Genomic DNA, 12,384 nt, shown 5'->3' with positions numbered 1-12,384 from the left:
TACTCATAATTGGATAAGATCACAAGTTGGCAGTCTTTCACAAGTGGTACTTCATGTCTTTTGAATGAAGTTGGAAGCAAGAATAATTTAGACTATGACTAATTGTTTTAGAAAATCAACTTAAGAGAATGGGGTGCTCTTGTGCCAAAAGACAACTGAAAAGCTCCCAGGAACCTAAATGGGTGTGTGCAAGGGGCAAAACGGCAGGGGGAGGAAGCCAAAAATCACATGGCTGGCACTCCATATGTCACTGATGTAATTCCATTTGCTTTTCCTGGTGAGAAATAATTTTCACGTGCTGATGTGATGTTCCTTTCTTTTTCAGGATCCAGCAAGTAGGCAATGAAGCCTATGTTTTAGGGCTCTCCTCCTTCCACATACCTTCAACAGGAGCTGCATGTGTCTGTTTCTTAGAATTGCTTGGACTTGACAGCCTCAAGCTCAGAGTTGATATGAAAGTGGCCAATATAATTTTGAGCTACAAGTGTAGAAATGAAGACGCTCAGTACAGTTTTATCAGAGAGTCTGTAGGTACAGCACCTTTTCTTTATCTGGCCAGCTCTGTTTAGAGAAGGCGTGAATCAGTCTAAGGCATTGACTTGTGAGTGCTTGGGGAGAAAATGGTTATCTTCCTCATTTTATCCTTTTCCTTCAGCGTGTGTGTTCTTTATGTCACTTTCTTGGGCATGTTAATTGGGTTCTGAAATGGCCCTCAGCCACACTATTTAAACAGAAATGCTCAGTCAGGTTCTGACTTTTTCTCTTGACCATATTTTGTTGCTTCTATTTCTTACAGCTGAAAAACTATCTAAACTAGCTGATGGTGAAAAGGCAACCACAGAAGAATTGCTTGTTCTCTTAGAAGAAGGTACATGGAACAGCATTCAGCAACAGGAAATAATGAGGTTTGTGAGTTGCAGTCCCAGCCTCTTCTCTAACAAGCTTATTGTGCCAGCCTGTGTTTGCCTGGTTTTTCTTTGAACACCTCTGGTGCTTTCACCAAAATCTCCCTAGACGTTACCTTTTTTATCTAGCATATAGCAGATACTCAGTAAATGGACAACGATTTTAATTGCATCTTGCTATCAGTGAAAAGAGGGTGAAGATACCAATTCCCTCTTTAGAGATGGACTTACCAAGAGAGGGAGAGCAGCTTTGTCTCCTCCACTGCCCTGCTGGTCAAAGAAGTCTTTTAAATTATACATGTTGAAATGCCAGAGGACGTGGGTTCAGTTGTCTTGGAGGATTGGAAAAAATGAAGGAGAAGAGGAGGATGATGTGGGATGGGTCTCCCAAAATTTGACTTTAAATTATGTTCTTAATTTTTTCTTTTTAGTATGTCAGTTGATAATGGAAGCTGAAGCAACTGTACATAAAAGCATATCTTACACTTCATGCCTTCTTTTCTCTATGCTGCCCCACTGGGACTGACCTAACCACTCTAAACCCTGAGAGTGCACCCTTTTTGTGTACATCTGGTCACTGATTCTGTTCTTGCCAGTTTCCTGCTTGCAGCAGGAACATGTACCCTCCCCCTGTTGAGGAAGCCCAGGCACCAGCCAGGGCTCTGAGTACTCTAAAGTGAATAGTACAAGAGAATTAGCACTCAGAAAATTTCTTGACTGACATCTTCCTCAGTTATTCTAAGGATGCTACACAGCCAGTATGATTGATGATTTGGGGAAGGAATGAATTGTGCCAGTATGCTAAGCTAGCTATTCTGCCTTAAGGGTGAAAGAATCTACTTTTTTCAAAGTAGCCTAATAAATATTTAGTATTTGTTAGAGAATGTACTGTACTTAAATTTATATAATTTATACTCATTTTTCAGTTCAAACTAAAGCTATATTTTTATGAGATTTTTTTCTTGACCATCCCCACCTCTAATTCTAATTATAGGTTATCCAGTGAATCCAGCAGCCAGTGGGCCTTAGTGGTACAGTTCTGCAGGCTACACAATATGAAATTGAGCATATCTTACCTTAAAGAATGTGCCAAAGCAAATGATTGGCTGCAGTTCATTATTCACAGCCAACTCCACAACTACCACCCAGCAGAGGTAAGTCACTAACTGTTAGCAGTCACTCAAGAGGAAATAGGAAAACTTCTCAGAAGATAGTGTTCTGTTGTGTAGACGTAGGCCTTTTTTTTATTTTTTATTTTTTGACATGTAGGATATGTACTGGATACGTGGGGTTTTGTTTCATATAATACTATTATTTTTCCTAAGATTTCAGTGAGTTGTCATCAGATAAGGCACTAGTCATTAGTACTGAAGAGCTGAAAGGTTTTTGTGACTTCAGATTGAATATGGAAATTCACTCAAAAGCACCACACAACTTTGTAAAATTATATAGTAGTCACTTCTAACTTAGTTCAGAGTGAGAAAGAATAATTTTGCCTTTGCTTTTCTCTAACATTTTCAGCTCCAGCTGCAACTGAAAGTTGGGTTTCTATTTAATCATCTGATATGCTTTCTAGGTGAAATCCCTTATCCAGTACTTCAGCCCAGTTGTTCAAGACCACTTAAGGCTGGCTTTTGAGAACTTGCCCTCAGTACCCACCTCCAAAATGGACAGCAATCAAGTCTGCAATAAGTCCCCCGAGGAGCTGCAAGGAAGCAAAGAAGAGATGACTGATTTGTTTGGAATTCTGCTACAGTCTTCAGAGGAGCCAGACTACTGGCACTGGCTTCTTGTTGAAGCAGTGAAACAACAGGCCCCTATCCTCAGTGTTCTGGCCTCATGTCTTCAGGTGAGGATCATGAGGACCCTAAATTAAGTACCCAGAGAACAACAGAATAAGTGTTGAAGGACAGGAAAGGCTGATCATCAGAAGTGGGATGAGGTTCCAGCATCTGTTTCCAAGTTGACTGCAACTTTTTGTGCTTCTCTAGCTTAGGCTCTGGGCCATTTCATGTACTTTCTTGTGCTTTGACATTCAGTGAACTCAAGTGATCACAGCCTTGGTTCCTGGTTGGCAGTCACAGAGGAGGATGATTTGATGGACTGACCAATACTGTTTCTTTAGTGCCTTCTTTAGCTGGGAAGAGGAACATTCCAGACAGTCCTTTAAGCAGCAGATGAGTGGAGGGCAATTCTATTCTCTTATGGTTTAGTACTTCCCTGACTTGGACATATATCTGCTTCTGTCTGCTTCTTGGTAGTTTGATCTGCAATACTCTGCAGGACAGTTTAGAACGGTCCCTTGATTGCTCACAGTTTGTTTCATGTTTGAAGGCTTTTCAAGCCATTTTAACTAATTTAAGTTGGGTAAGTTATTCTAAACAGGAAATACCCATCTGTAGCATTTGTACATTTGCCAGGTAATCCAGGCCTAGTTGTTATTTTATTTATCCCGTGGCAGGATGCCAGTGCCGTTTCTTGTCTCTGTGTTTGGATCATCACTTCTGTTGAGGACAGTGTTGCAGCTGAAGCAATGGGACACATTCAGGACTCAATAGAGGACCACGCCTGGAACCTTGAGGACCTTTCAGTCATCTGGAGAACATTATTAACAAGACAGAAGAGCAAGACTCTCATCAGAGGTTTTCAACTTTTCTTTAAGGTAGTGATAGTTGCTTCACTTTCCAATCTTAAGGGGTTACTTCAGCATAACCCCTCTTGGCTTTTTCTTATTTCCCTCCCTTGATTTTTTTTAGCCAACAATAGATGATGACGATAGTATTAAAAGTACCATTTACTTGCCTGGGCACAGTGGCTCACACCTGTAATCTCAGCACTTTGGGAGGCTGAGGCGGGCAGATTACTTGAAGTCAGGAGTTTGAGACCAGCCTGTCCAACGTAGTAAAACCCTGTCTCTACTAAAAATACGAAAGTTATCTGACTATGGTAGCGCAGGCCTGTAATCCCAGCTACTTGAGAGGCTGAGGTAGGAGAATTGCTTGAACCTGGCAGGTGGAGGTTGCAGTGAGCCTAGATTATGCCACTGAACTCCACCCTAGGTGACAGAACGAGACTTCATGTTGGGGGAAAAAAAAAAGGACCATTTACTTAGCAAAGTCTTATTTATTTATTTTATTTTTTGAGACAGAGTCCCACTCCTGTCACCTAGGCTGGAGTCACTATAAGGCTCACTACAGCCTCAACCTTCAAAGCTCAGGTGATCCTCCCAACTCAGCCTCCCGGGTGGTTGGGACAACGGACACGTCAGCATGCCTGGCTGTGGTTTTTTTTGTTTGTTTCGTTTGTTTGTTTTTGTATTTTTAATAGAGATAGGGTTTCATCATGTTGACCAGGTTGGTCTCAAACTCCTGGGCTCAAGCAATCCTGCCTCATCGTCACAAAGTCCTGGTATTACACTGGGATTACAGGCATCAGCCACCGCACCTGGCCCAGGGTACTTTTTACACATTATTTTAGTGAGTTTTCACAATAATCCTATGTGAAAATAATACTAGAAATTATGGGCCAGGCACAGTGGCTCACACTTGTAATCCCAGCACTCTGGGAGGCTGAGGTGGGTGGATCATTTGAGGCCAGGAGTTTGAGATCAGCTTGGCCAACATGGCAAAACCCTGTCTCTACTAAAAACACCAATAAATATCCGAGTGTGGTGGTGCATCTGTAATCCCAGACTTGGGAGGCTGAGGCACGAGAATCACTTCAACCTGGGAAGTGGAAATTGCAGTGAGCCGAAATTGCACCACTGCACTCCAGCCTGGGTGACAGCAAGACTGTATCTCAAAAAAAAAAAGATTATGAAGTGATGTTGCCCTTATTTTACAGACTAATAAATAGAGACTCACAAAACTTAAGTAACCTACCCAAGGTCTCAAAATACTTCAGTAGGCCTACTAAACACTTTAAGTGTCTCACACCTGTAATCCCAGCACTTTGGGAGGCCGAGGCAGGTGGGTCACCTGAGGTCAGAAGTTCAAGACCAGCCTAGCCAACATGGTGAAACCCCGTCTCTTAAAAAAAAAAAAAAAAAAAATAGGTGGTGTATTTACAATTCACATCCATACTTTCTAATTCAGGACTCCTATTTTCTGACTGAGCAGCTCCCACTGAAAACAGTGAAATGTATGAATCAATGCCACAGGCAATAGTAGGTAAGGTGGGTCAGCAGAGCTGATTATCCAGGTGTGTATGTTTAAAATGTCGGCCGGACATGGTGGCTCAAGCCTGTAATCCCAGCACTTTGGGAGGCCAAGACGGGTGGATCACGAGGTCAAGAGATTGAGACCATCCTGGTCAACATGGTGAAACCCCGTCTCTACTAAAAATAAAAAAAATTAGCTGGGCATGGTGGCACAAGCCTGTAATCCCAGCTACTCAGGAGGCTGAGGCAGGAGAATTGCCTGAACCCAGGAGGTGGAGGTTGCAGTGAGCCGAGATTGCGCCATTGCACTCCAGCCTGGGTAGAGTGAAACTCCATCTCAAAAAATAAATAAATAAAATAAAATATCATGCCTGGGCATGCTGGCTCACTCCTGTAATCCCAGCACTTGGGGAGGCCTAGGCATATGGATCACTTGAATCCAAGAGTTCAGGACCAGCTTGGGCAACACAGTGAAGCCACGTCTCTACAAAAAAACACAAAAATTAGCCGGGTATGGTGGCACGCACCTCCAGTCTTAGCTACTGTGAGACCTGAGGTGGGAGGATCACCTGAGGTCAAGGCTACAGTGGGTGAGCTGTGATCATGCCACTGCAATCCAGCCTGGGTAACAGAATGGAGTGGTGTCTCAAAACAAATAAATTTAAAATAATGAAGGTGTCATAGCACCATCTAGTGAAATGCTTTCTGCCCGTGTGCAGTGGGCCAAGTATAGAATAGACAGAAAATAGATTGTAGAGTAGGGGTAACTGGCCTGAGTACCATTTTTCCCAAAGGAAATGAAAATATATTTAACTTTCTTTTTAATGTACATGATTTAATCTGTGAAGCTATTGATAATAGCATTTTTTTTTTGACGTAGAGTTTTGCTCTGTTGCCCAGACTGGAATGCAGTGACATGATCATAGCTACAGCTTCGACCTCCAGGTTCAAGTGATTCTCCCTCAGCTTCTCGAGTAGCTGGGACTAATAGGTACATGCCACCACACTCGGCTAATTGTTTTTGTTTATTATTTATTTATTTTTTGAGACAGAATTGCATTCTGTCACCCAGGATGGAGTGCAGTGGCACAGTCTCGGCAATCACTGAAACCTCCACCTCCCAGGTTCAAGTGATTCTCATGCCTCATCCTCTGGAGTAGCTGGGATTGCAGGCATGTACTAACATGCCTGGCTAATTTTTTATATTTTACGTAGAGATGGGGTTTTGTTGTGTTGGCCAGGGTGGTCTTGAACTCCTGGCCTCAAGTGATCCCACTGCCTTGGCCTCCCAAAGTGCTAGCATTACATGCGTGAGCCACCGTGCCCTACCTTATTAAGAATATTTTTAACATTCTCTTATTTGACATTATTTGAAAAATTTTTAAGTTCAAAATTTTGTAATTTTTTTCCAAACTCTTTGTCAAAGGATTCCCCATTACTGTTGGTGATAGAGATGTATGAACTGTGTATGTTCTTCAAGAATTATAAAGAAGCCGAAGCTAAACTTCTGGAGTTTCAGAGGAGCCTTGAAATGGTAAGTTGAAGTTATGGTGTTCTTTCTCACTGATCTGAACTTGGCTGGCATGGACGCCTGTTGTCTGCTAGTAGTTAGGATAGGGTAGCAGGAGAATAATGGTTCTATGGTATATAATTCAAACAATATCATTTATACCATCCCAGAGATGGAAAAACTGGGGTAGGAGTTGCAGTGGCCTCACAGCAGCTTATCAGTTTCAGAACATGAACTGAGAAGTTTCATGTAATGTGATAACTGTAATCAGTATCCTGGTGCTTCAGCCAAGCTCACTGAAAAAGAAATTAATAGTATCTGCTGTAGGCACTAGAGAGAAGAATGGTGGTACATGGGCCAGATTTTGTCAATCCAGGATAACTGCAGCAGTGTTGAGAGTGAAGGATGTTTAATACTGTTTTATTCACTGTGACAGAAAATAATGGGCTGGGTATGGTGGCTCACACCTGTATTCTCAGCACTTTTGGGACGGCCAAGGCAGATGGATCACTTGAGTCTAGGAGTTCAGGATCAGCCTGGGTGACATGGCAAAACCCCATTTCTACAGAAAACACAAATTTATCTCCTTGAAGTCTGGGAGTCTTGAAGTATTTGGTTAAAGAAAAACTTTTAAAAAATACAAAAATTTGGAGGTCAAGGCAGGTGGATCACGAAGTCAGGAGTTTGAGACCAGCCTGGCCAACATGGTGAAACCCTGTCTCTACTAAAAATATAAAAATTAGCTGGGCATGGTGGTATACACCTCTAATCCCAGCAAGTCAGGAGGCTGAGGCAGGAGAACAGCTTGAACCCGGGAGGCAAAGATTGTAGTGAACTGAGATCATGCCATTGCACTCCAGTCTGGGCAATAAAGTGAGACTCTGTCTCAAAAAAAAAAAAAAAAAAAAAATAGCCAGGCCTGGTGGCATATGCTTGTGGTCCCAGGTACTCTTGGGGGCTGAGGCAGGAGGATCAACCTAGGAGATTGAGGCTGTGGTGAGCCAAAATCATGCTACTGCGCTCCAGCCTGGGTGACAGAGCAAGACCCTGTCTCAAAAAAGAAAAGAATAGAATGGGCCTGGCGTGGTGGCTCACACCTGTAATCCCAGCACTTTGGGAGGCCAAGGCAACCGGATCACGAGGTCAAGAAATCGAGACCATCCTGGCCAACAGGGTGAAACCCCGTCTCTACTAAAAAATACAAAAATTAGCTGAGCGTAGTGGCATGCACCTGTAGTCCCAGCTACTTGGGAGGCTGAGGCAGGAGAATTGCTTGAACCCGGAGGCGGAGGTTGCAGTGAGCCAAGATCATGCCACTGCACTCCAGCCTGACGCCTGTCAACAGAGCGAGACTCTGTCTCAAAACAAACAAAAAAAGAATAGAATGTTTTTTTCTGTCAACAATACTAGTTGTCCCTGTCCAAATGATGTTGACCTATGTGGTCAGTTTCAGGCTTTACCTATTTAGATGCCTGTTTAAGTCTTGTTTATCATGTTGAGTTTCATAGGGTTATTACCCTAAGAAACGACAGACTAAGTTATAAGAAAAAAAAAAAAAATAGTGGAAGTATGTGTTATTCTTGTTTGGGATTTTTAGCCCTTTTGCCTTTTCTGTCCCAAAAGGCTTTATGATAAATAAGATTAAAGTATGTACCACTAGAACTTCAGTAGAGGCTTTTGCTCTCTCGATCTGTTGCCCAGACTGGAGTGCAATGGATGGTCTCGGCTCACTGCAGCCTCTGCCTCCTGGGTTTGAGTGATTCTCCTGCCTAAGCCTCCCGAGTAGCTGGGACTACAGGCACATGCCACCACACCCGGCTAATTTTGCATTTTTAGTGGAGATGGGGGTTTTGACATGTTGGCCAGGTTAGTCTTGAACTCCTGACCTCATGATCCACCCACCTTGGCCTCCCAAAGTGCTGGGATTACAGGCATGAGCCACCATGCCCAGCCTTTTTTTTTTTTTTTTTTTTTTTTTGAAGACTTGATATCTCACTCAGTTACTCAGACACAGTGGTATGATCATAGCTTATTGCAGCGTTGAACTCCTGGACTCATGAGGTCCTCCTGCTTCAGCCTCCCAAATAGTTGGGATGACAGGCACATGCCACAGGCATATGCCACCATGCTAGATGATTTTTAATTGTCTTTTTTTTCCCCCTTTGAGACAGAGTCTGGCTCTATCACCCAGGCTGGAGTGCAGTGGTGCGATCTTAGCTCACTGCTGCCTCCGCCTCCCAGGTTCAAGTGGTTCTCCTGTCTTCAGCCTCCCAAGTAGCTAGGATTACAGGCATCCACCACCACACCCAGCTAATTTTTTGTATTTTTAGTAGAGACGGGGTTTAACCATGTCGGTCAGGCTGGTCTCAAACTCCTGACCTCAAGTGATCCACCTGCCTCAGCCTCCCGAACTGCTAAGATTACAGGCATGAGCCACTGCAACCAATCATTTTTAATATTTTTTTTAATAAAGATGAAGTCTTGCTTTGTTGCCCAGGCTGGTTTGGAACTCCTTGCCTCAAGCAATCCTGCCACCTCAGCCTCTCAAGGTGTTGGAATTACAGGCATGAGCCACCATGTCCAGCCACGTTGGTGTTTAACTGTGATGAAGATTTGAAACTTACATATTGGAAACTACCAAATCAGTTATTTGAATATGCCTAGGATTCTGAAACCACAGAAAAGAGACACATTAATTTCCTTAGCCTATTAATCCTTATGGCTAGATGGATACCTCCCAGGTATCTTATTCTTGCCTGACTGGCCCTGCTCCAGCCTCTGCAAAGGAGCAGTACGTTTGCTCCCATCCTTGCCTCAGCCCTTCACTTCAATGTATTCTTTTCCTTTAACCAGTTCCATCATTTGCTCACATTAGTTCATCTTCTTAGAGCAATAGAGTTAGGTATATAAGTAATTAAAGACTAAGGACTAGTGCCCTAATCCCAGCTAATTTTAACAAGGAGACACTTAGGAGGATAAAGAATCAAGAGAAACTTTTTTTTAAAAAAAAGAATAGAAGTATTATATAACTTTTGTTCTTCTAAACATCAAAATCCAGTTGCAGTGGTTACGGGAAACATTCAGGAAGAGTGTCTAAGCAGGAATAGTAGCTAATTTAATGAGCTGACTACCAATGTAATTCCCTTACTTAAACACTTTGCAGTAAGGGAGAGGCTGCAATAGCAAATTATCTTCTTTTTACTTACCAGTAGGTAAGTCCTGTTGGAGTTTGAGAGGAGGATTAGAAATGGACAGGGAGGACCACATATACGAAGGTAGCTGGAACTACAGGCACATGCCACCACACCCGGCTAATTTTTGCATTTTTAGTGGAGACGGGGTTTCGCCATGTTGGCCAGGTTAATCTTGAATTCCTGACCTCAGAATCCAAAAGAGAATAGAGAAGGAAATTTGTTCCAAGTAGGGATAAGAAGATAACAGTAATGTGACATAAGATTTTATAAACTACTCATTAATTTAAGATCTTGGCAGTCTTGAGAATTCCATTGAGGGGAATACTGTCTTCTAAAACCTACATCACCGCCACAAAGCCTGTGCATATTAAACTTACCTTCAGAGTGACTTCTATAGTGTATTCAGAAGTATACAGGAAGTATCCAGCCAAGACTAGGGCCTAACACAGTACTAGGCACAGAGGTACTGAATTTGGTGCCTATTAACATATACATTTTTTGAAACCAGGCAGTTAAGTTTCTGTTTCACCAAAAGGCCCAGTAATTTTTGTGATTATATTGCATGAAGTCTAGAGTGAACTACGAGACTATAGTGACTGAGAACCAAATGTTAGTCTTCCAAAAATAATACAAAGCAAGAGCCAAAGAAAAATCAAGAATGAAGTCACAAAAGAAGCATCTGTGGGGTGCAATTGTCATTCATACCTGTAATCCTAGCACTTAGGGAGGCAGAGGCGGGAGGATGGCATGAGGCCAGGAATTTGACCAACCTGGGCAACAGAACATAGTGAGACCCTGTTCTCTACCAACACAAGGAAAGAAAAGTAAAAAGCAGCAGCGGCAGGTAAGAAAGCACCACTCCTCTGAAATCAGCCTTTTCCTGCAGCGTCCTAGAAGATATTTTTGCCATACCTACTTGTAAAAATGCAACCTGCCACTTGAATTCATCTTCCTATTAATATTTTTAGAATTCAGTTGAAATAATATAAATCCAGGCTTCTTAAGTGAGACCCTTCCCTAACAGGAATAAACTAATAGCAAAGTGGTAGAATTAGCTAAGTAAAGTTAAGCAAGTCTTTTTTTTTTTTTTTAATTATACTTTCAGTTCTGGGGTACGTGTGCAGAATGTGCAGGTTTGTTACGAAGATATACACATGATGTTAGGCAAGTCTTTCTAAGCAGTTTTTATAATCTGAATTTAAAATCTTCTGGATTCAGGAGCAGGCCTACATCCCTCCCTTAAGAAGCTGCTGGCCAGGCATGGTGGCTCACGCCTGTAATCCCAGCACTTTGGGAGGTTGAGGCAGGCAGATCACAAGGTCAGGAGTTCAAGAGCAGCCTGGCCAACATGGTGAAACCCCATCTCTACTAAAAATACAAAAATTAGCTGGGCGTGCTGGTAGGTGCCTATAATCCCAGCTACTCAGGAGACTGACGCAGAAGAATCTCTTGAACCTGGGAGGCAGAGGTTGCAGTGAGTGGAGTCCGTGCCACTGCACTCCAGCCTGGGTGACAGAGCAAGACTCTGTCCCCCTCAAAAAAAAAAAAGCTGCTAAGTGAAACATCTGGTTAATTTCACAGCAACTCAAAGCAGCATTAATATGACAGTCACTAAGTGGGAATATTGTACATTAATTAACTCGATAGTTAGTATTCAGTCTTGAGGACTCTTGCCCATCTTTTTCACACATGCAGCTCAATACCAGAACTTTCCACAAGGAGACAATGTGCAGAGCTGCTGAGAAGGGCTTGTTTTTGCCCGTCCTCTGAGCCCCATTACCAGTTCCTGCCATTTGGAAAGGACCTGAGTAAGCACCTCCCTTTGTGACAGGAGATAGCTTTTGAGGGAATTTTAGCTTTCTTAGAGGTTCCCAGATTTGGAGGTTTTGATTTGCTATTCTTATGAAACTGCTTTCCCTAAGCCTCTCTTTTTCTTTCATAGCTTAACACAGGAGCCACAAAGGTCCACCCTGTCATCCCTGCCATGTGGCTGGAGGATCAGGTGTGTTTCCTTTTGAAGCTTATGCTACAGCAGTGTAAGACCCAGTATGAGCTGGGGAAGCTTCTACAGCTGTTTGTTGAAAGAGAGCATCTTTTCTCTGATGGTAAGACAATACTTAGAATTAAGTGGCTATTAAGATGTTAGCTGTCTTAATCTTGAAAATACTTTAGGGGGTAATTAAGAAATTAAAATGCATGTAATATTAACTTACATGTATTAAATGCTTGTAATATTAACTGCATGTAATATTAATACAGTCTACAACTGGGTGTGAAGAAGTTACAGAGAACTTAAAATTCTGGATAAAATGTTCAATAAATAATACAACAGCATAATACATAATATAACCAATCATCGCATTTTAAGAAGTTATCAAATAGCCACATTTCCTCCTGGTTGGCTTCTACATTAACCTGTCAGTATCTTCTCTCTGGGAAGTAATCTTAGCATTTCCCAGGATCACAAACCCTGTTTCAGAAATCTACAATTCATTTTTAAAATTTCAGAGACAAATTGTGTTTTGTTTTGTTTTTTTGGCAGGTTCCTTAAGACATTGGCAGTCTCTAAACTTGTTGCTGATTGAATCAAACCAATATTGCCTTATTATCTTTTCT

The 12,384-nt window shown here is 42.2% G+C and overlaps 1 protein-coding gene across 14 annotated transcripts in view; it reads left to right on the top strand.

The window, feature by feature from the left end:
• The window catches only part of SPG11 (SPG11 vesicle trafficking associated, spatacsin), a 97,198-nt gene that overhangs the window by 60,214 nt on the left and 24,600 nt on the right, over window positions 1-12,384 (top strand). For all 14 annotated transcript variants that reach the window (XR_013520914.1, XR_013520912.1, XR_013520913.1 and 11 more), the window contains 7 exons: window positions 326-531; window positions 797-905; window positions 1,900-2,059; window positions 2,482-2,754; window positions 3,367-3,567; window positions 6,491-6,598; window positions 11,711-11,873. Coding sequence is in view for 8 of the 14 variants with exons in the window: in XM_054239567.2 (XP_054095542.2) it covers window positions 326-531; window positions 797-905; window positions 1,900-2,059; window positions 2,482-2,754; window positions 3,367-3,567; window positions 6,491-6,598; window positions 11,711-11,873 (1,220 nt within the window). In the remaining 6 variants the exon portion in view is untranslated. The remainder of the gene's footprint in view (window positions 1-325; window positions 532-796; window positions 906-1,899; window positions 2,060-2,481; window positions 2,755-3,366; window positions 3,568-6,490; window positions 6,599-11,710; window positions 11,874-12,384) is intronic.

The sequence above is a fragment of the Callithrix jacchus genome, chromosome 8 (assembly GCF_049354715.1).
Source record: "Callithrix jacchus isolate 240 chromosome 8, calJac240_pri, whole genome shotgun sequence".
NCBI lineage: Eukaryota > Metazoa > Chordata > Mammalia > Primates > Cebidae > Callithrix > Callithrix jacchus.
This window is presented reverse-complemented; position numbering and strand designations above follow the sequence as displayed.